At 32.7% G+C, this 21,580-nt stretch overlaps 1 protein-coding gene and 1 pseudogene across 1 annotated transcript; both read left to right on the top strand.

Moving 5' to 3' along the window:
* Window positions 1–2,548: 2,548 nt before the first annotated feature.
* Window positions 2,549–3,482, top strand: LOC107148891 (annotated as a pseudogene).
* Window positions 3,483–15,800: 12,318 nt separating this feature from the next.
* On the top strand, window positions 15,801–16,766 carry LOC107148890 (olfactory receptor 6C6-like). Its single transcript, XM_015493622.1, has one exon. It carries the CDS (start codon window positions 15,807–15,809, stop codon window positions 16,764–16,766), a length of 960 nt encoding a protein of 319 aa, XP_015349108.1. The 5' UTR covers window positions 15,801–15,806.
* Window positions 16,767–21,580: the final 4,814 nt, after the last annotated feature.

Genomic DNA, 21,580 nt, shown 5'->3' with positions numbered 1-21,580 from the left:
CGAGGCAAGGCACTGCACTTGAGTGATCCCTCAACGGACCTCAAGGGAAGCATGTCCTATTGCATGCGGGTTTGAAGTCCACGCCCTGCCCTACAAAAAAAGGCGTCGGCTGATATGGGATCAGGTCTGGGGAAGGCGCCTCCTTAGGACTGAACCATACATTGCAGCCACTTCTGCACAGTGGGATAGGACCTCTACTTTCGCCTGCATTGTTATATAAAATAGAAGGGGGAACTGTGGTAAGCCATTCTTATAGACCGTGGCCGCCATTAGAAGATGGCGCCGGCTTCCACTGTGGCCTGTGATAAACAACTCCTTTTATGGAGAGTTGGCGCGCAATCCCTTACCACCCTATGAGAGAGATCCACGTGGTGGCTTGGGATTGGGATGCGGGGGGCTTTATTAAGCTGTGCTTGGGTGTGGCGGGCGCGGGCACTAGAAGATGATACATGACTCAAGGCCTGAATAAACTGCTGAAAGAAGAATCCTGTGTCGTGTTTTCCCTTGCCGGCGAGGGGTCGCGACACAGAATAACCCTTAGTTTACAGGTGACCAGCATCTAACAAAAACAAAGTATTAACAATCAAAAAGAAGTATGTAGAAATTTTTATATTTTAAAAATATAATTAAATATTAAAGTTTCATGTTTTGTAACAAAGTATGTTTCATAGTTATTTTTATTTTCATGAAATATTACATAATAATAAAATATAAAGTAATTCCAATTAAAGGAAATAAATAGTTGTAGAAGACAGCATTGTACATTCTCTGTGGGATACAAAAAATGAATATAACCATTCTCAAGGGAGATCTACAATAGAGAAGAGTAAAGAGGCTACTGAAAAACTGAAGGGTGACTAATCGAAATCTCTCAAGGTCTATAAGATAGCAGAGATGTGGCCTGGCCTTTGTCTTTTTCCCAGGAGATCAAATATTTGGAAAATACAACAACTAGACTTGAAATATTTGAAATAGAATGTACAACAAGTTGGAAGCAGGATTCTGATTTAAGTATCTAGTCATACTACCCAGTTAGGCCATATCTTTCTCTCTTCTTTCTTTAAATATTACTTTCTTAAACTTCCAGATCAAATTAATAAAGGGGAACATAGTGTATTGTTATGTTTTCTGAAGGTTTCTGACATTACATTTTTATTTCCTAAAATACTTCCCTTAGGTCATCGTAAAATAAAGAAACTATAAAATCAAATTTGATTAGTGTGAACTTTGCTAATGTCTGGCTGAAAAGCAATGATTTTACATTGTGTTCTTCACAGCAGAAATTTGACCAACTAAAATATTATATGGAAAAAACAGCTATCAGGATTTAGCAGACCAAATCCACAGAATAGCATACCCAGAGCAGTGTTTGAAGATCTGGGGACTAACCGAGTGGGTTAAGGTGAATGGGAGAGGTTTTCCTGTATATTTCTAGATTTCCTGGTGGATGAATGGATCCATGGAATGAGTGCCTCATGTGGGACAAACTGACTAAGGAAGAAAATATTTTTCCATAAAACTTAACCGAGAAGGAAGATTGATGCTGAAATGGAAAATATACTGTGCCACAATCCAAGTGACAGAGTTGCTACCATCTAAGGCAAGTAGTTACTTTCAAATATATGCTTCAAAACAAAATGAAAAATAAATACATGTTACTTTTAGCTCAATAATGAAAAATGTTTGCCTACTGTGTGCACACACACACACATATACATATATATGCAGATATATATATATATATTTTAACAAATCATCAAGGTTTTCAAACATTAATGATTTTGATATAATTATATGAAAAATAAATAAGTGAATATATTCCCTGGATACTACATGAAATAATCACATTATTTAATTTATAGTAAATATATATACATAATATGTATAAAATGTTCTTATGTTATCTTAACAATTACTATAAAACATTTATATTAAAAATACAATGAATAATTAAATCAAATTATATTTTTTAAATGTATTTTATTTTTTAACAAAATCATTAGTTTATTTCTTATATCACAAAAGGAGTAAAATGTTTACTTTTGCCTTTTGATAAAATCAAGATAATCTATTTTTGTTTTCAGGTTGTAGTATTATCTAATCCATTCACCAGGGGAAAAGAAAGAGAAATGCATGTTTCATGTGATCGTTTTAACAAAAAAGGTAATAATATTTTTCATAAATGGACATAGTATAAGAATTATTGATTTTATTCGACATCTCTCAATGATGTGGCCTACTGTATAAAAATTTCCTAAATACTGCCACTCGATTTATAATAAAAGAGCTAGTAGCAAGCAAGCTGGACTTAGTAAGAATTAAAATATAATGCAAAGATGATAATCAAAATAAAATTGTTACACATTGTGGTAGTTATTTTAGAATTGTATCAATAAGGTGATGTCTTTCTTCTCTCTTTAATTCTCCTTGACCTGCAATATCTTTAAAGGAGGAAAAAGGAGAGACCAAGAGATAGGGAAAAAGAGAAAGAGGGAGAGAGAGGGAGAGAGAGAGAGAGAGAGAGAGAGAGAGAGAGAGAGAGAGAGAGATGAACCACACAGTGATCACAGAAATTGTGCTCCTAGGCCTTTCTGATGATCCTAAACTTCAGATTGTAATTTTCCTGTTTTTATTTATCACTTACATATTAAGTGTCACTGGAAATCAGACTACCATCACTCTAACCTCGGTGGACTCCTATCTACAGGCTCCTATGTATTTCTTCCTCCAGAACTTCTCTTTCTTAGAAATCTCATTTACAACGGTGTGTATCCCTAGGTTTCTAGGTGCTATTTTCACCCAGGATAAGACCATTCCCTATAACGACTGTGAAGCTCAACTCTTTTTCTCCATCTTCATGGGAGTGACAGAATTTTACATTCTCACTGCCATGTCCTATGACCTCTATGCCATCTGCAAGCCCCCTCATTACACAATCATTATGAGCAGGAAACTCTGCATCCTGCTTGTGCTGTGTGCCTGGCTGGGTGGGTTTTTGACCATTTTCCCACCCCTGATGCTTCTACTCCAGCTGGATTACTGTGCTTCCAAGGTCATTGATCACTTTGCATGTGATTATTTTCCCCTCTTACAACTGTCTTGCTCAGATACATGACTCCTAGAAGTCATTGGTTTCTACTTCACTCTGGTGACTTTGCTATTCACTTTGGCATTAGTGGTTTTATCTTACATGTACATTATCAGGACCATTTTGAGAATTCCATCTGTCATTCACATAAAAAGGTTTTCTCCACCTGTTCCTCTCACATGATCGTCATTTCTGTTTCTTATGGAAGTTGTATATTCATGTATGCTAATCCATCTGCCAAAGACTAAAGGCATCACTGACCAAAGAAGTGGCTATTCTCAACACCTCTGTTGCCCCCTTGCTGAACCCTTTCATCTACACCCTGAGGAACCAGAAAATAAAGCAAGCCCTAAAGGATGTGCTCCACAGGGCAGGGTATTCTACAAATAAATGAAAGAAAAATTGCCAAAAATAAGGGACACTATAACAAGCAAATTAGTAAAATCTTCACATTCATAAATATCTTTATTAAGTATCCTTGTTCTCTAATGGTTTCTTTATATGCCCCATTGTATTTAATTGGAGATTTTCTCAGTCCATTCTTCCACTCCCACACCCAAGTATATCCAACATATTGTTTACTGAGTTATTTAAAAATATTCTATCATTTTCCCCTACTGAGTTTTCTTAAAATGGTATATATTTATTTAAAACATACTCTATAATGTGGTAAATAGTTTTAATTCTATTTATATTATTACATAAATGGAATATATATATCACTATGTTGTACTTCAGATGTAGAGCTCTAAACTTTGTGTATTTTCTCCCATGTGTTCTAGATATATATTGATAATGCCATAATGATTTTAGATTTTAGATGTTCTATATCTTGTTTCATTAAATTCTGTCCCTGTCCCTGCAGGTAATATGTTCTATTGCATCATATCATAAATGTAGAGCTCTATGAAATTAGAAGGGCACAACTTTCATTTTCTCTGTAATATAAAAAAATATTAAATATAAAAAATTTCTCTGTAATATAAAAAATTTCTCTGTAATATAAAAAATATTTCTCTGTAATATAAAAAACTATTTCTCATTTAATATAAAAAATAAATTTAGGATTCATTATAATTATGTTAATCATATGAGCATCAATTCAATAATTATACTTTTGGCTTAAATTATTAGTTAATAGTTAGACCACAAGAGAATTTCAACTTCAATTGTTTCATTTTCTTAAAATTTTTTCCTAAGTAATGTTGATTAAAAAAACTTTAAGACTAATATATTTTATTTATAAATTTGTAGACTACAATAATTTACAAAGTAAAATGTAAAATGGTTGCACATATTCATAAAATAAAAGTCATTATACAGATTTTAATACATTTCAAAAACATGCTTAGTCCTTACAATCTCAACTGTCTGCAAAATCTGGAAATCAAAAGATTCCAATACAAGAAGTTACAATGGTAATGCTTCTCTGAGAAATTCAATCTTCAGGAATTTTTGTGACTTAAAGATGAATATGTGCCTTTCAATTAAATGTCTTCAAATAGTTTTTTTTTAATTTAATATTTCCAAGAAACTTTCACTGAGGTATTATATATATTTATTAAAAAATATATCCACCAAAGAAATGATTCAGTGATTAAAAATTTTATTCTTATTCTCATGTAGAACTAAGTAAGAGAATAAAATAAGTATTTTATTATCACATTGTAATTGATGTGTTATATCTCTATGAGGAATGTATTGTATACATTTTGAAAAGAACAATTTTTACTTGTAGATGTACATAATACCTTTTATTTATTTATTTATTTATTTTTATGTGGTGCTGAGCATTCAACTCAGTATTTCAAACATGCTAGGCAAGTGTTCTACCACTGAGCCACAACCCTGGCCTCTATAAGTGTACTTAGTTACAAATATATTGAGATATAAATAATAATAGGTTTGCTCATAATACTAACAATTTACATAATTGTACCAATAGAAAGTTAGGATGTTTATTAGTTTTGTTTCTTGTTCCAGGATAATAGCCATGATATGCATGACAAGTAAAAAAATAAATAAAATATCTCAAAGCCTTAGATAAATATGAAACTAATAACTAATATTTTCTTACTAGTTCAAATTGTCAGATATATTACTAACTGTATAAACTTAATTATGTCTTTGCAACTCTATGACATTTGTAGAAACAGTTTTGCCAGTGGCTAATGACTCATCAATGCTGTCATACAAATAGTGTGAGTGGTTAAATGCTTTTAAACTAAACTGCCCTGTCAAAACAAAAGCTGTGCTTCTGATCAAACTCAATACACAAAGAATTGTTTTCTTAATTACTCTTTGGTCTTTCAAATTCTAACAAAAATAAAAAAGTTCTATGTATATGTATTTGCATATCCATTCAAATACTGAATTTTCTTTTGGTAAATTCATATCTATTATTACCCAACAAATTATAAGCAATATGGCACATGATTCTCTTTAGATAAATGTGTGGAAGAGCATTTGTAATTTTTTTTTAAGTTTTAGATGGACACAAAACATTTTTATTTATTTACTTATTTATTTTAGCTACTACTTACTGGTATTTTTTTCATTTTTTAAAAATTATTTTGTTATATATGACAACAGAATGTATTATAATTAATATTACACTTATAGAGCACAATTTTTTATATCTCTGGTTGTACACATCCTTTGTGTCTTCATACATGTACTTAGGGTAATGATGACCATCACATTCCACTATCTTTTATACCCCTTTGCCCCCTCCCTTCCACCCCCTCCCCTTTTCCCCTTTGCTCCTGTCTAGAGTTTATTTAATTCTCCCCCACCCACACCCCCTGAAGCATATTATGGATCAGCATCCTTAAATCAGAGAAATCACTGGGCATTTGTTGTTGTTTTTTGAGATTGGTTAATTTCACTTAGCATTATATTCTCCAGCTCCATCCATTTACCTGTAAATGCCATGGTTTTATTCTCTTTTAATTATGGGTAATGTTCCATTGTGTATATAAACCACATTTTCTTTATCCATTCATCTACTGAAGGGCATCTAGGTTGGTTCCACAGTTTAGCTATTGTGAATTATGCTGCTATAAATATTGAAGTGGCTGTGTCCCTTTAGTATGTTGTTTTTAAGTCCTTTGGGTATAAACTGAGGAGTGGGATAGCTGGGCCAAATTGTGGTTTCATCCCCAGGTTTCCAAGGATTCTCCACACTGCTTTCCATATTGGCTGCACCAATTTGCAGTCCCACCAGCAGTGTATGAGTGTGCCTTTTCCCCCACATCCTCACCAACACTTATTGTTGTTTGTATTCTTAATAGCTGCCATTCTGACTGGAGTGAGATGAAATCTTAAGAGTAGCTTTGATTTGCATTTCTCTACTTACTAGAGATGTTGTCCTTTTCTTATCAAAACTGTTTAAATGTGTACATTCTAAACTCCTTCTTTGACATTTCTTTCACAGGGTGTCTGTTACCCCCCAGTAATTTCCTCCCAGAGGAATGCTGCCATGTGTATTTCCACAGTCAGAATCCTTACAAAAGGGTAGGGGCAGGAGAGATAGTTTAGAGACTAAATTAGAGACCAGGAATTGTAGGATCCATATGTGACATAAGGGGCTAAGATCATTCTGTATTACATGAGAGGACTCCAAATGATATTCCTAGGGTGCATTCTTCCAACAGAGACTGGAAACCCTCCCACCCTATCAACCCTCACTTTCCTGAGGATAGAGATACCAGCACACTCTGGAGAACCCCACATATCAGATGAGAAGAAAAGCAAAGAAACTATTGAATTCCAACAAAATTGTCAAAATGGCTATACTACCAAAAGTATTATGTAGATTCAATGGAATTTCTATTAAAATACCAATGTCATTTTTCATAGAAATACACAAAGCAATCATAAAGTTTATTTGGAAGAATAAGAGAGCTAGAAGAGTCAAAGCAACACTTAGCAAGAAGAGTAAATTAGGATGCATCACAATACCAGACCTTAAACTATACTACAGAGCTGTAGAAACAAAAACAGCATGGTATTGACATCAAAACAGATATGTACACCAATGGTACAGAATAGAAGACACAGAGAAAACCCACACAAATAAGTTATCTCATACTAGACAAAGGTGCCAAAAACATACATTGTAGAAAAGATAACGTCTTTTGACAAATGGTGCTGGGAAAACTGAATATCCATATATAGCAAAATGAAATTAAAACCCTCTCTCACACCCTGAACAATACTCAACTCATAGTGGATCAAGGACCTAAGAATTAGACAAGAGTCTCTGTGCTTAACAGAAGAAAAATAGGCCCAAATCTTCATCATTTTAGCTTAGGAACTGACTTCCTTAATAAAACTTATAAAGCACAAGAAGTAAAATCAAGAATCAATAAATGGGGTAGCATAAAACTTAAAAAGCTTCTTCCCAGCAAAGAAAACATTCAATTAAATGAAGAGAGAGCCTTCAGAATGGAAGAAAATCTATACCACCTGAACCCCAGATGGAGCACTAATCTCCAGGATATGTAAAGAACTCAAAAAAACAACATATACAAAAAAAAAAAAAACCTAATCAATAAATAGGTCAAGGAAGTGAACAGACACTTCTCAGAACATGATACACAATCAATCAACAAATATATGAAAAAATATTCAACTTCTCTAGCAATTAAAGAATTGCAAATCAAAACTACTCTAAATTTCATCTTACTCCCTTCAGAATGGCAATTATCAGAAATACAAGTAACAATAAATGTTGGTGAGGTTGTGTGGACAAAGATACACTCATACATTGCTGGTGGGACTGCACACAACTGGGTGTAATCACTCTAGACAGCAGTATGGAGATTCCTTAGTAAACTTGGAATGGAACCACCATTTGACCCAGTTATCAAACTTTTTGGGATATATCCAAAGAACTTAAAAATCAACATACTACAGTGATGTAGCCATATCAAAGTTTATAGCAGCTCAACTCACAATAGCTGAACTATTGAACCAACCTAGATGTCCTTCAACAAATGAATGGATAAAGAAAATGTGGTATATATACACAATGGAACATTACTCAGTCTTAATGAAGAATGAAATTTTGGCATTTTCTGATAAATGGATGTAACTAGAGATTGTCATGCTAAGCAAAATAAGCAATCCCAAAGAATCAAAGGCCAAATGTTTTCTCTGCTGTGTGGATGCTGAACCATATTAGAGGATGAGGCTGGGGAAGAATGGAGGAACTTTGTATTGGCCAGAGGGGAGTAAGGGTAGGAGAAAGGATGTGTAGATGAGAGGATGTTGGAATGAGACGGACATTATTACCTTATGTACACATATGATTTGCCCAAATGGTGTGACTCTGCATCATATACAGCCAGAGAAATGAGAAGTTCGTGCTCCATATGTGTACAATGATTTGAAGTGTATTCTGCTTTCATGTATAATTAACTAGAACAAAAAGAAGATGAAAAGATGATAATAATTATATATGAAAATCTCTTAAAAGGTGTAAGTAAATAAAAACTTGATAGAGAAAATTAGCTAAATATTTATGCAGAAAATTCATAATTGTATAGGAAATGGATATTTGATTTGTGAAATAATATTAAATCCCACAAATAATTATAGAAACTCAAGTTCAATGCCAGCCTCAGGAAAAGCAAGGCACTAGCAGCTCAGTGAGACCCTATCTCTGAATAAAATAGGAGATAAGGCTAGAGATGTGGCTCAGTGGTCCAGTGCTGCTGAGTTCAATCCTTGGTAACCCATCCCCCTCATCCCAAAAAGATTTCAGGTTGGAGCCATGCAGGGAAGGTGCAGAAAATGTGAATAGGAAATGGCAATGAATTTCAGTAATTTCCGAGAGAGTGCTTACCAAATCATTAGCAGCAAAGTAGGCAATTCTCACACACTTAGTGAGAAGATACTCTGGGAGGGTTCATGTTAGTTCAGCACCCTGACTAAAAACACCTCTGGAGAATTATTATTACTTCTCTTTTCACTTCCAAGTTTTGCACAAGCTCCTCTCATGGTTTTAATTTACCACACCAAGAAAGAAACTGTGAGAAATGGCCTACTAGCTGATCCTAGGAAGTCATGTGTGATGTTAACTCAACTATATTTAATTGAATCGTATGAAAACCAAAGCCATGGTATCAGAGAGTGCAAATCACTCCTTCTGTTGAAGGCTCTACTCAAAGAGTGATGTCAGTGAATTTGCAACTATTCCCTGCACTTCTATTTTTTTTTTCAAAGACTTCAAGAATTGGTAATAATTCTTCCTTGAATTTTTGTAGAATTCATCTTCAAACCATTTTATTTTGGGTTTTTCTTTTCTTGGGGACAGTTTTGTTTACTACTTCCATTTCTTTAATTGTACTTAGTCTGTTTAGGCTATTCTTGATTCAGTCTTGCTAGGGTATATATTTCTAGGCATCTTTCCATTTCCTCTAGGTTATTCAATATTTTTTATAATAGTCCATTATAATTCTTTTATCTCTGAAACATCCACCATAATGTTTCCTATTTCATTTCTAATTTTATTATTTTAGTTTTCCCTCATTTGATTCTCAGTTAGACCCACTTAGGATTTATTGATTTTGTATTTTGAAAGAAAATAACTTTTATTTGGATAAAGTGGAAAATTATACACACTCCCTGAAGGTGGAAAGGAACAAACAAATTCTTCTTTTTGATTAGATACAATTTTTCTTTATAAAATGATGACAGTTCTCATTTTTTAAAAGTATATAAAACATCAATAAAAATACCAGCAAGATTTAGCTTAGGAGATATAGTTAAAATACATGTTACATAAAAAAATAATAAAGCAAATAAAGAATTTATTAGGAAAACAAAATCTATAAGGAATTACAATTATCAGGCACTGAATATTTAATGAAAATGTCAAGTTGTAGAAGTATTAATAATTAGATAAATTGAAATAAAATTAAAACACTGATATATACTATATTGTATGTAAAATTTTACATACAATAAAGGTGGAAGATCACAGGAAAAACTATGAATTTTAAATACATATTACTGGGCAAATTGAAAAGCAATTTGGAAAGATGAAAAATTAGCTCATTTCTTACACCATACATAAAAATTGACTTTTACTGCCTTAGGGATCTAAATGCAAAAAAATGAAAATAAATAGCATTAAAAGAAATTGTGGATTTCTTTTTGAATTTTTAACTGATACACAGAACGTAAATTATATATATTTATGTAATACAATCTGAAGTTTTGATATGTACATTATGAAATATTTAAGTAAGGGTAAAGACATATGTCTCCTCAAATATTTTTCATTTCTTCATGGTTAAAACATTCTTTTAGCCTTTCTTTCACATTTTTGAAATACACAGTTGGATTTTTGTTATCTATATTCACCTTGCCATGCAATAGCAAAGAACTTCTTACTCCTATCTAAATGTATTTTAATTCCTAATGATAAACCAGTCCTCATCCCTCCTTCTGTCTTATTTTTATGGTTCTTTTAACTATCATTCTACTCTAGGTTTTTATGAAATAAAGGTTTTTAGATTCCATACAAGTGATATCATGTAGTACTTGTCTCTCTGTGTCTTGCTTTTTACACTTAACATAATGATCTCCAATTCCATCTGTGCTTTTTAAATGACAGGATTTCATTCTCCTGCCCCCATGGTTGAATATTATTCCAGTGTATGCATGGACCATGTTTTCTTTATTATTCATCAGTTGATGAACATTTGGGTTGTTTTCATTTCTTAGCTAATGTGAATAATCTACAAGAAACATAGGAGTACAGATGTTCCTCTGACATACTGATTTCATTTCCTCTGAATATGTGCCCAGCAGTGAGATACCTGGAGTATATGACACTTCCATTTCCAATTTTTGAGGAACCTCCATATTGCTTTCCATGTTGGTCGTAATGCAGATTCCCACCAACAAGTGCATGGGTAATGTTTTCTCCACATCTTCACTTGCACTTGGTATCTTTTGTATTTTTGATTACAGTCATTCTTATCTTAGTGAGGTAATATTGTGGTTTTGGTTTGCAATTTCCTGATAACTAGTCATGTTGAAGATGTTTTCCTATTTGTGTTGGTGATTTGTTTTCTTTTCATAGATATCTATTTAGATTCATTGCCCACATCTTCATCAGGTTATGGGTCAGAGGAACAGAATAGAAAGCCTGGAAGCAAACCCACATGCCTACAGCCACTGATTTATGATAAAGAAGGTAAGAACATGAATTGGAGAAAAATAGTCTTTTTCAATAAATAGGTCTGGTAAAATTCAGTATACAAACACAGAGAAATGAAGCTAAGTTCCCATCTCTCACCAGTTCCAGGAACTAACACAAAGAGAAGGAAATACTTAAATGTGAAACCTGAAACAATAAAAATACTAGAAGAAAATATAGGGGGGATTTTTAAGTCATTGAAATGGGCAAGGATTTTTGGATGAGACCCCAAATGGACAGGACACAAAAGCAAAATATGTGAATGGAATTATATTAAACACAAAGCTATTCAACAAAGGAAGCAGTCAATATGGTGAATTATTTTACATCTTTGATATAAGAAAAGAGTTTCTTGCTGTTAATCAAATTCAAGCAAAATAAAAATTATTGATACATTTGAATACACAAAAATAAACATTTTTAGGACACCTACATAGACACAACCTTATAAAATCAAGTCATGGTCAAATTAGGAGGAAATGTTTGTACAGTTCAAATGTAAACATGATATTATTGATATATAAAGAACTCTTAAGGGTAATAAAATAAAAATTTGATAGATAAAATTATATATATATATATATATATATATATATATATATGCAATTCATAATTATATAGGAAATGACTATTTGATTTATGAAATAATATTTGTGAAATAATATTAAATCCACAAATAATTACAGAAATTCAACATAACTTGATCCTGAGTTACTATGCCTAACCCATAAAGTAGCCAACATTTTGTTACTATAAAACATACCCCATTATTAAGGTTGATATGAAACAAAAACCCTAATAATACACTGTTGTTGGAAACTGAAATATTTTGTGCAGAAAATGACTTAACATTGTAACTGAAAATGAATGGGATTTGCTCTTGGTTTAGAAATCCCAAATTTAGGAATTTATACTGTATTATGTAATTTGTGGTTTTATTAAAAAACTTATGAATATATATATAATTTTATTGATTGGTGCACTCTGTCAAAATTGGAACAATCTCTTAGACAAAATATGAAAACAGTTAAAGCAACTTTGACTCATCATTACAAAGAAGGTCTATGCAACCATTAACACATTTGAAATATTTTCATTAGTTGATGTGGTGTTTTGATAGGATGTTGTTGTTTATTGAATAAACCAAAAGGAAACAAGGTACTTGTAGTATAATATATTTAACCTGAAGTCAATTGGTCTGCAAGAGGCTATATTTTTCCTTCTCATATTCTCACTTTTTATATCAACCTAAAAACATTTTTCTTTCTCTTTCTAAACCCTAAACTATCTATCTAGGACTTGATGAGTGTAGGTGATCAACTAGTATATCAACATATAAAAAATTCTTTGGATGCATAGTTAGAATATGTAAAAATGCGTTTGTGTGTGTGTGTGTGTGTATTTGTAGAAAATACTTCTGTAATTCACAATCCCTTAGGAAATGATGTTCTGGGATCTCATTTACCCTGAGAATTCTTAGTTCTTATTAGATCTTTTCCTGTAAGACAGAAGACATAAATCCTTCACGATATCAAGGGATGGTTAACTTTCATATTTTCTTGCACATCATATTTAGAAAGGAATACCAATACTTCAGATAAGTGGTTATAGTAAATTTTAGAAAAGAAGGTAATTTGATAAATTTTCTAAGAACATGTAATAAATTGGTCAAAATTAAGATTTCTAAAATAACATTTAAATCAATCATGTGTTTTATATAGAATTAAATGCTTAGGGAGAATAATGAATCCTCAGTGCTCTCTACTTAGTAGGATGATGAGTTAAGTATGGAAGTGCAGAAGGTTGGCCCAAATAAGTGTATACAAAAATGTGTTAACTGCTAAATCACTAGTGTTTTAACTACTATCTATTCTTCAGGTTGTAAATACTTGTGGAAGAGTATAGATAAGATAAATAATGATTTAACACTGACAAGCCTTTTAAGATTTAATTTTTATGTGATATTCACAATTTTCAACAAAACTGAATATAATTGCAGTTATTGGCCTGTGTTCACATGATCTTATATTACGTTCCCTCACAGCATGTGTTGAACAGATACATTTACAGCATGTACATGTGGTGGTTGAATCAGGATAAATCAACAGTTTGATATGAAAAAAATTCTAGTTTATTATATAATTGAACATTTCTTTCAGAGTTTCCATTGGGATGGTTTGTGAAAAGGAGATAATTTTATAATAAGTAATTTCATAGTCATCTGAGTGTGGTAAAGAACTCTGGACATGGGCCAACTGCTATTTCCACTGCTTTATGCTTTTATTAGAGATGATTAAACAGGGGAACTCTAAATAATTTCCTACCAAATTGTGTTGGAGCCATTACTTTTCTTTGGCTTATCCTGCTTCTTCTGCCTCATATATCTTGTCTCATCTTTTCATCCTTTCTAAGGCCCATCTAAAGATCCAAATACTCAGATATCTTCTTCTTTAAATTCCTGTAGTACACATTGGGAAGACCTCTCATTTTTTGTTTGGCTTTTGGTTCTTTTATGTTTGTTTTTATATGCATTTTTTGGCTCAAGAATAAATTATGCTTTAGAGGTTGAGAATAATTCTGTTACTATCCTCAATGCAAAACACAAGATTTTCCATAGCAACCATTTAAAATAGTTCTAATTATTTTGTTGTGATCATAGAAACACCTGAGAAATAATATTTTTGTATGGGTGTCACTAAATCTTTTTAGAAGTAGTGTTCTCATAATTCATCTTTTAGTAAAAGCTTATAAAACCTTGAGTACAAGCTTTTAGAAAACTGTGCAATCTTAATGCCAGGACTTCTGAAAATAACCTCTATTTATCTGACCCCTTGCTCTAAATGCAAGCCTGAAAACAGTTTTTAAATGTTTAATCTTTTTTGTCCCACATAACACATACAGATCACCAAGAATAGTAATTGTGGCATATAGAGTTCTCAATAGGCACAAGATTATAGTTATTGTCCAAGTAGCCTGTTTGTTTGACATTTGGATTTCTATGTTAAGAAGGCTGTACCTGCTATCCAAAATTTGTCTGAACTACAATCCAGTTGTCACTTTTCTCCCCCATCTAGATCATGCTGACTTAAAGTATACTCATCATTGTATTCTACACATTATGAAATCAGCAAAGAGGTTTGTTTTAATAATAGAAGCATATTTAGTTTTAAAAGTTCCTTCCTTATTACTTCCTTGCTGTATATATAATATTCCATTTCTTAATTTTTAAAAAATATTTATTAGTTGTTTAGTTATAGGTGTACACGATATCTTTATTTTTTATTTGTATGTGGTGCTGAGGATCAAACCCAGTGCCTCACGCATGCTAGGCAAACGTTCTATCCTGAGCCACAACCCCAGCCCCTAACTTTCTTATTTTAACCTTTCAATTTTTCCATAAGCTTATTCCCCTAACTTTTAAAAAATATAACACTTCTTTAGGTTTTTATGACACTTTCTTTCTCCTCACATTGCATTTCCTTCTCATAACATATCCCAACTATTATTTGATAGATCTTCCTCTATAACCCCAACCATTCAGACCTGATAAAAGAAAGAGGATGGTAATGGGAACCATATAGTATTGACAGTGTTTATCATACTGGGTTCAAATGAAGACCCATATTTGAAAGTTGTGTAATTTGTTTTCATTCTTCTCAATTATTTGCTAAACACTGTTTTGATTTGATAATTTCTTCACTCAGCCTACTGGATACTCACTAGATCCTTATAAATATTGTCCTTCTTGGATATATATCCTATACTATTATGTGTATTAATATATATACTATATATATATATATATATATATATATATATATATATATATATATATTATATATATACATTATACTATTATGTGCTACAGAAAAGAAAACTAATTCCTTTGTCACTTCATTGACAATTTGCTTGAAATATTAGGTAAATTCAGAAAGCAAAAATGCATCAAGCCAGGATTGGTTGGGAAGTCCTATAATTCCGGCAGCCCAAGAGGCTGAGCCAGGAGGATTCTGAGTTCAGAGCCAGCCTCAGCAACATAGTGAGGCCCTAAGCAACTCAGTGAGATTCTGTTTCTAAATAAAATACAAAAAGTGCCTGTGTATGTGGCTCAGTGGTTCAGTGCCCCTGAGTTCAATACACGAGACAAAAAAAAAATCAAATTTTTTGCATAGCTTATTGTGGTAAAGCATTTGAAAGATTGGTCATAGATTAACAGTATCAAGTTGAAGAACTACATTTCAAATGACTATTAAGTGTCCTATAAACTGGTAAGTAGGATTTACTCAGCTCTGGACAAAGGAAAGATCTCCCAATGTTCTCATAAAAATGACGAATGAAGTGGAGGATATATTCATTGTGATAAACTAAACTGATTTTAGAAATATTTGTGAATTGGTAAGTTTCTGAAAATGAAATCTTATATAGCTAAAGAGGAAGAAATACCTTCTTACTGGTGATAAATTAGTTTTTATTTTCTGTAACTTTGATAGGACAAAAAAAGAAATGAAGAATCAATCACTCGAGATAGAATTCATTTTGCTTGGACTGACAGATGAACCTGTGCTGCAGATTGTGATTTTCTTGTTTCTATTTTTCAATTATATCTTGAGCCTGATGGGGAACTTAATCATCCTCCTCCTCACCCTGTTGGATCCCCGCCTCAAGACTCCAATGTATTTCTTCCTCCGAAATTTTTCCTTCTTGGAAATTTCCTTCACAACAGTCTGCATTCCACGGTTCCTGATAAGCATTCTCACTGGAGACAAAACAATTTCCTACAGTGGTTGTGCAACTCAGTTATTCTTTTTTTTCCTATTAGGGGCTACAGAGTTTTACCTCCTGACTGCCATGTCCTATGACCGCTATGTTGCCATCTGCAAACCTCTGCATTACCCAGTCATTATGAACAGCAGAGTGTGCTACCTACTGGTGCTCAGCTCCTGGGCAGCTGGATTCTTGATCATCTTTCCCCCTTTGCTCTTGGTACTTAAACTGGACTTTTGTGCTTCCAAGATGATTGATCATTTCCTGTGTGATGCTTCCCCTGTCCTGCAGATCTCTTGCACAGATACACGTTTCATAGAATTGATGGTTTTTGTCTTAGCTGTGTTGACACTTGTCATCACATTGTTATTAGTGATCCTCTCCTACACATTCATCATCAAAACCATTCTCAAATTTCCCTCTGGTCAACAACGAATGAAGGCTTTTTCCACCTGCTCCTCACACATGGTAGTTGTCTCTATCACTTATGGAAGTTGTATATTCATGTATATGAAGCCATCAGCAAAAGAAAGGGTGAATTTAACTAAAGGTGTAGCTGTGCTCAATACCTCTGTTGCCCCTTTACTCAACCCTTTCATTTACACCCTGAGGAACCAGCAGGTGAAAGAAGCTCTCAAGTATATGCTTCAAAGGTTTTATTCTTTTGAAAACAACAAGGCAGAGTTTAGACATAAGTAACACACTGTTGGAACCTAAATGAGAAAATTCAATATGGTCATCTATTATATTAGTTTAAATCTATGATGTTTCTTACCTTGACTATTTAGATCTTACTAGGTTTACTAAGTCTATCTGCACACCAATATATTCATCTTTCTGAGTAGATCTTCCTAATCTCTAGAAATAAGCTGCATTCATCAACCCCAAGTATTAATTTCTGTCTTTACCTAAAAATGTCTATTCTCATAAAGGGTAGTTTTATATACTGAATGATTTTTGCAAGCAAACCCTGCTAGAAATACTTATTTAAATATTTTGATATGTGTGTTAATTACTAAGCACTGCATCTGCTCTTAACTATTTTGCATTGCTAAAATTTTCATAGACACACAACATGATCATTTATTATGTAATGTAATTGATGTTGTGATAGAAAAGAAGTAGCAAATATAAGCAATTGTAAAGTTCAAAGTAAACTTCCAAGAAGAATCAACACTAATGATGAACCTAGAAAGATGAGTAAGGAAAATAAAAGTTCAAGGGTATTGGGAGGAGAGCTATCACATATGAAAGTAATGGGTATTCTATGGAAATGTTTCTCCTGTAGAATTGTAACAATTAAGAATAAATTATACATAAACCTAAAAATAGTTGTCATTTGGGGTAAAAGTAATTAATCTCCCGGCTTTGCTTTTAACTTTATAGTCTCTGAGCACTACAAGTGATACTAATTCATGAAATAATTTGACCAAAAATTCATTTATATCTGGTTTGGGAAATATTTATACATTTAAAGCATCTGTATAAAAACACCTCCATCTGCCACTGAGTTAAAGGATACACTGATGATCTTTAGTCACTGCAGATTAGTCATGCCTATTCTGAAATTTCATATGAAAGAAACTACACCATTTAAATTTCATGTCTTCTTTTGTTCAACATAGCAAAGTTTACCCATGCTATTGCATGCATCCATAGCTTCTTCCACATGCTGATGTGATAAAGCAGTATTTCTCCTGTCCTCTGGAAATAGCCAGGTTTTCCTCCGTTATTCCAATACTTTGGTATTTTATTTTCTGAGGAATCGCTCCACAAAAGTGGATCATTTCTTTCCATATGCCCTTTTGAAATAAAATATCTCAAAGGGGATTCAATACAAATGGACTCTCTCCTTATGTCTTGCTGATTCCACTCCTCAATTGCCATCATACAGAAAGAGAAGCTTAAGAAATTATCCCATTATAGAAACAAGAAGGATAACTATAGAGGAATATATCCCATATTTTGTTGCTCTCTTTATGGGCCCCCTTCAGCTGAAAATAAACTCAATCACTTGTTTTTGTAATTCAATAGACTCCAAGACTCATCTTGTTTTTGAAGACCTGAGGGAGCCAAAAGCCACAGTTTGAGTGTTGATGACAGAATGTTGAAGAAACTCATACTGAAGATTTCAGGTTGGAGCCCTTTAGAGAAGGCGCAGGAAGTGTGAATGAGAAATGGCAATGCATTTCAGTAAATTCTGAGGGAGTGTTTACCAAATCTTTAGCAGTAAAGTAGGTAATTTTTAAACACTTATTGAGAAGATCCTCTGGATGTCATGTTAGGTCAGCAACCTGACTACAAACACTTCTGGGAAACAATAAACTTTGATTCTTTTCCCACTTTGATGTTTTGAACAAAGTCCTCTTCTGTTTTTAATTACCATACTGTGAGAAGGAAACCCTGGGAAATGGCCACCCAGTCCTCTGCTCTTAGATAACAACTAGGAAGGGTTGTGTCTGATGTTGACTCAGTTACATATAATTCACTGCAGAATGTATGAAAACTAAAGCCATGCTATTAGAGACTGCAAGTCACTGCTTTTATCAGTGGCTCTACTCAAAGAGTGATGTCAGTGTTGTGGACAAAGTTGGGAGTGATGAGATGCATTTTTCATGTTCTTCTTCAATGTAACCCCATTATATAAGACTGTTTGAAGTTGCTGGCCATAATGAATGCTTACATTCATGAAATCTACACCTGTTATTTCAGATATCTTTGATGTCCTGGTTGGTAAGTGTGGTTGTAGAGGGCATAGTAGATGCCCTCAGTCATCATATCACAAACCCTGGGAAGAAAACTATGTTCATTCTTTCATTCAACTATTTTAAGAACTTGTATCATCCTAGACAAAATAGGCATGCTCCTGGAAATTGAATGTTGATAGTTTCATTGATAGTAGAGTGAGGCCTGTAAAATAAAATGTCATAGTACACGATTTATATTTGGATATTAAAACATATGAGAGAGAATTCTAAGTATTTAGAGGATAAGGAGTGGTTTGTTTTTGTTTTTGTTTTTTAATAAATTTTCTTCTGCTTACTTTTTACCTACACAAGCCAAAGTCTGTTAACTATAAGGGCTTTAAGTTTCAACTACTAGAAAATTAAAGATCCTCTCTACTCCAGTAGTGCATTGTGAGTGATGGATAGGATAGATAGGGATGCACAGGAATAATGGGAGATCACAGGGACACAGTCACAGTGTGCAATAAAATCAGCTTTCTCAGGCAGAGAGGATGTATAGTCGGCTATCTCTAGAGTACAGGATGTCTCTGCCCTGATTTCCAAGGGGCCCACAAATCACAAGGGAAGAACAAGGACTGCCTCTGTTCCCACATGGAACTTAGGCCTTAAAACATAAACCAATCATTAAATATCCCCATGCAAACTGAGCACTTAAAAAGGGCCCTATCAACATAATACCATGGTTGTTCTTAATTAGGTCTGCAGACATGACAAAACAATGAACTAAATGGGTTTATGGACAGTACTCCCAGGGAACACAGGTGCTGTTCTCTCTCACTCTACAGTTGGACCTTTCCGTGTCTGTATTAAATATATTTTTGTTTCAATAAACCTTTGACCTGTGCAGCCTGTGCAGTGAGAGAGAAAGATCAGGCCATAACCTGATCAGGACACAAGAAACAAGGGACACACTTTGTTTTGTAATATTCCTGGCCTTCCCATGACATTAGGACCATGTCTATGCTCTATGGCTTCACAAACTCTAGATAGAATCTGTTGTATTCTCTGTAATAACACTAATTTTAATAGTTTTTACTTATAAATTAATTAAATGGGTTATTTTAAAATGATCTTCACAATCTTTTTTTCTATGGAATTAAAATACCCAAAGATGAAACTTTCAGAAGAAATTGAAAATGGAATTCTAGGAATAGGTAAAAGAAATTTAGCAGTCTGAGAAGATTATCAGAATCATTCAATGATAATAATGGTAATCACATTTTGGTAATAAAAAATTATTCAACAAAATTGAATATTAAATGAGAACTTCAGGTTCTTCCTGAATGGCTACAGGGTTTCAAAATACAGGCCATAGCTTATCAGATTCTAAAGATAGTCATCCAAAATGTGGAAAAATTAATTTTATAAACAAAGAAAGTGGATTGGAGAAACAAAGTGGTTTCATCACCTTCCCAAAAGCAAGATAATGGATAAAATATGTGTACTAGAAAATGTATCTTTTTTGGATGAAAGCTGGCTGAAATATTAAATGTACAGACCCACAGTGGTGCTGATAAGAGTCTATATGTTTTACCCTCAAGACAGAATTATTTAGTATATATATATATATATATATATATATATATGCAGAAAAGGAACTGGGATTGAGAGAAGACTTTGTCTTTTGAGAAATAAACTTTATATCAGTTAATGGTTTTAATTGACACTGTTCTCATACAAAATATGAGGTTTTTTGGGTTAATAGCACAATTTTAGAAACCCGGTTAAATTGTGTGAGCAAAACCCCATGTTTACATGCTGTATTTATTCACCATGATGGTTCATTTTTTGTCAATACCCTTTTAAAAGCTTTATTAAGCTGTACTGCACAGTAAAGTACTTATTTATGTTTAAGGCACACAATAATCTTTAATGTATAGAATATTTTATATTTTTAAGAATTATATAAACATTGCCATCACTACCAAAAGATTCCTAATGCAGTATTTCAATCCCTCTTACTATGTCTTTCTCAGCTTTCTTCTACAATGGTTTATCCAGTTTATGTCTCTATAGATTGCTTTTCAATTTCTAGTATATGGTACAATGAAATAATATAGTTTTCATTTTAACTGTTCATCTTTCATACACTCTGATTATTTAAATATTCATTCATGATATTCCATATATAGATAAGTTTATTTTTGATTTTTCTCCAGGATTCCATTTCATTGCTGTACTCCAACTTATTTATTCATAATATTTATTGATAGGTATTAGGGTTGTGTCCTGTTGTTGGTTACAATAAATAAATCTACTATGAATACTTGACAACCAAATTTTATGAAGATATGGTTTTTCTTTTTATTTTTTTTTCCATAGTAAATATCCATGACTGTAATGGCTTGGCTATATGGTAGGTAAATGTTTGGTTTTTAAAGAAAGTACCATACTATTTTCTAAAATAGTAATATAATTTTACATTCCATCAGCAGTGTGTGAGGGTTTCATTAACTCCACATTTTACCAACACTTGTTTTTGCAAAACTGTTTTTATATTTAACCATTCCAAAAGTCATATAGCTGTATCTCATTGTAATTATAATTTATTTCTCTAAAGGCTAGTCATGCTGATCATCATTTTTATGCTTATCTTCCATTTATATAATTCCTTTGATAAAATCACTTTTTAAAATATGTGCCCATTTTAATTTTTTTATCACTATTATTACATTTTGGGATACTTTATGCATTATAGATACAAATCCTTTTTCAGATATACAATTTTCATATATATATATATATATATATATATATATATATATA

Source organism: Marmota marmota, unplaced genomic scaffold (genome assembly GCF_001458135.2).
Source record: "Marmota marmota marmota unplaced genomic scaffold, marMar, whole genome shotgun sequence".
In the NCBI taxonomy this organism is placed as follows: domain Eukaryota; kingdom Metazoa; phylum Chordata; class Mammalia; order Rodentia; family Sciuridae; genus Marmota; species Marmota marmota.
The sequence above is the reverse complement of the archived record's forward strand: the minus strand, read 5'-3'. Positions and strand labels throughout refer to the sequence as shown.

What these genes read in the sequence shown, in the direction of transcription:
- LOC107148890 (XM_015493622.1), top strand. Translation starts at nt 15,807, where the DNA reads ATGAAGAATCAATCACTCGAGATAGAATTCATTTTGCTTGGACTGACA.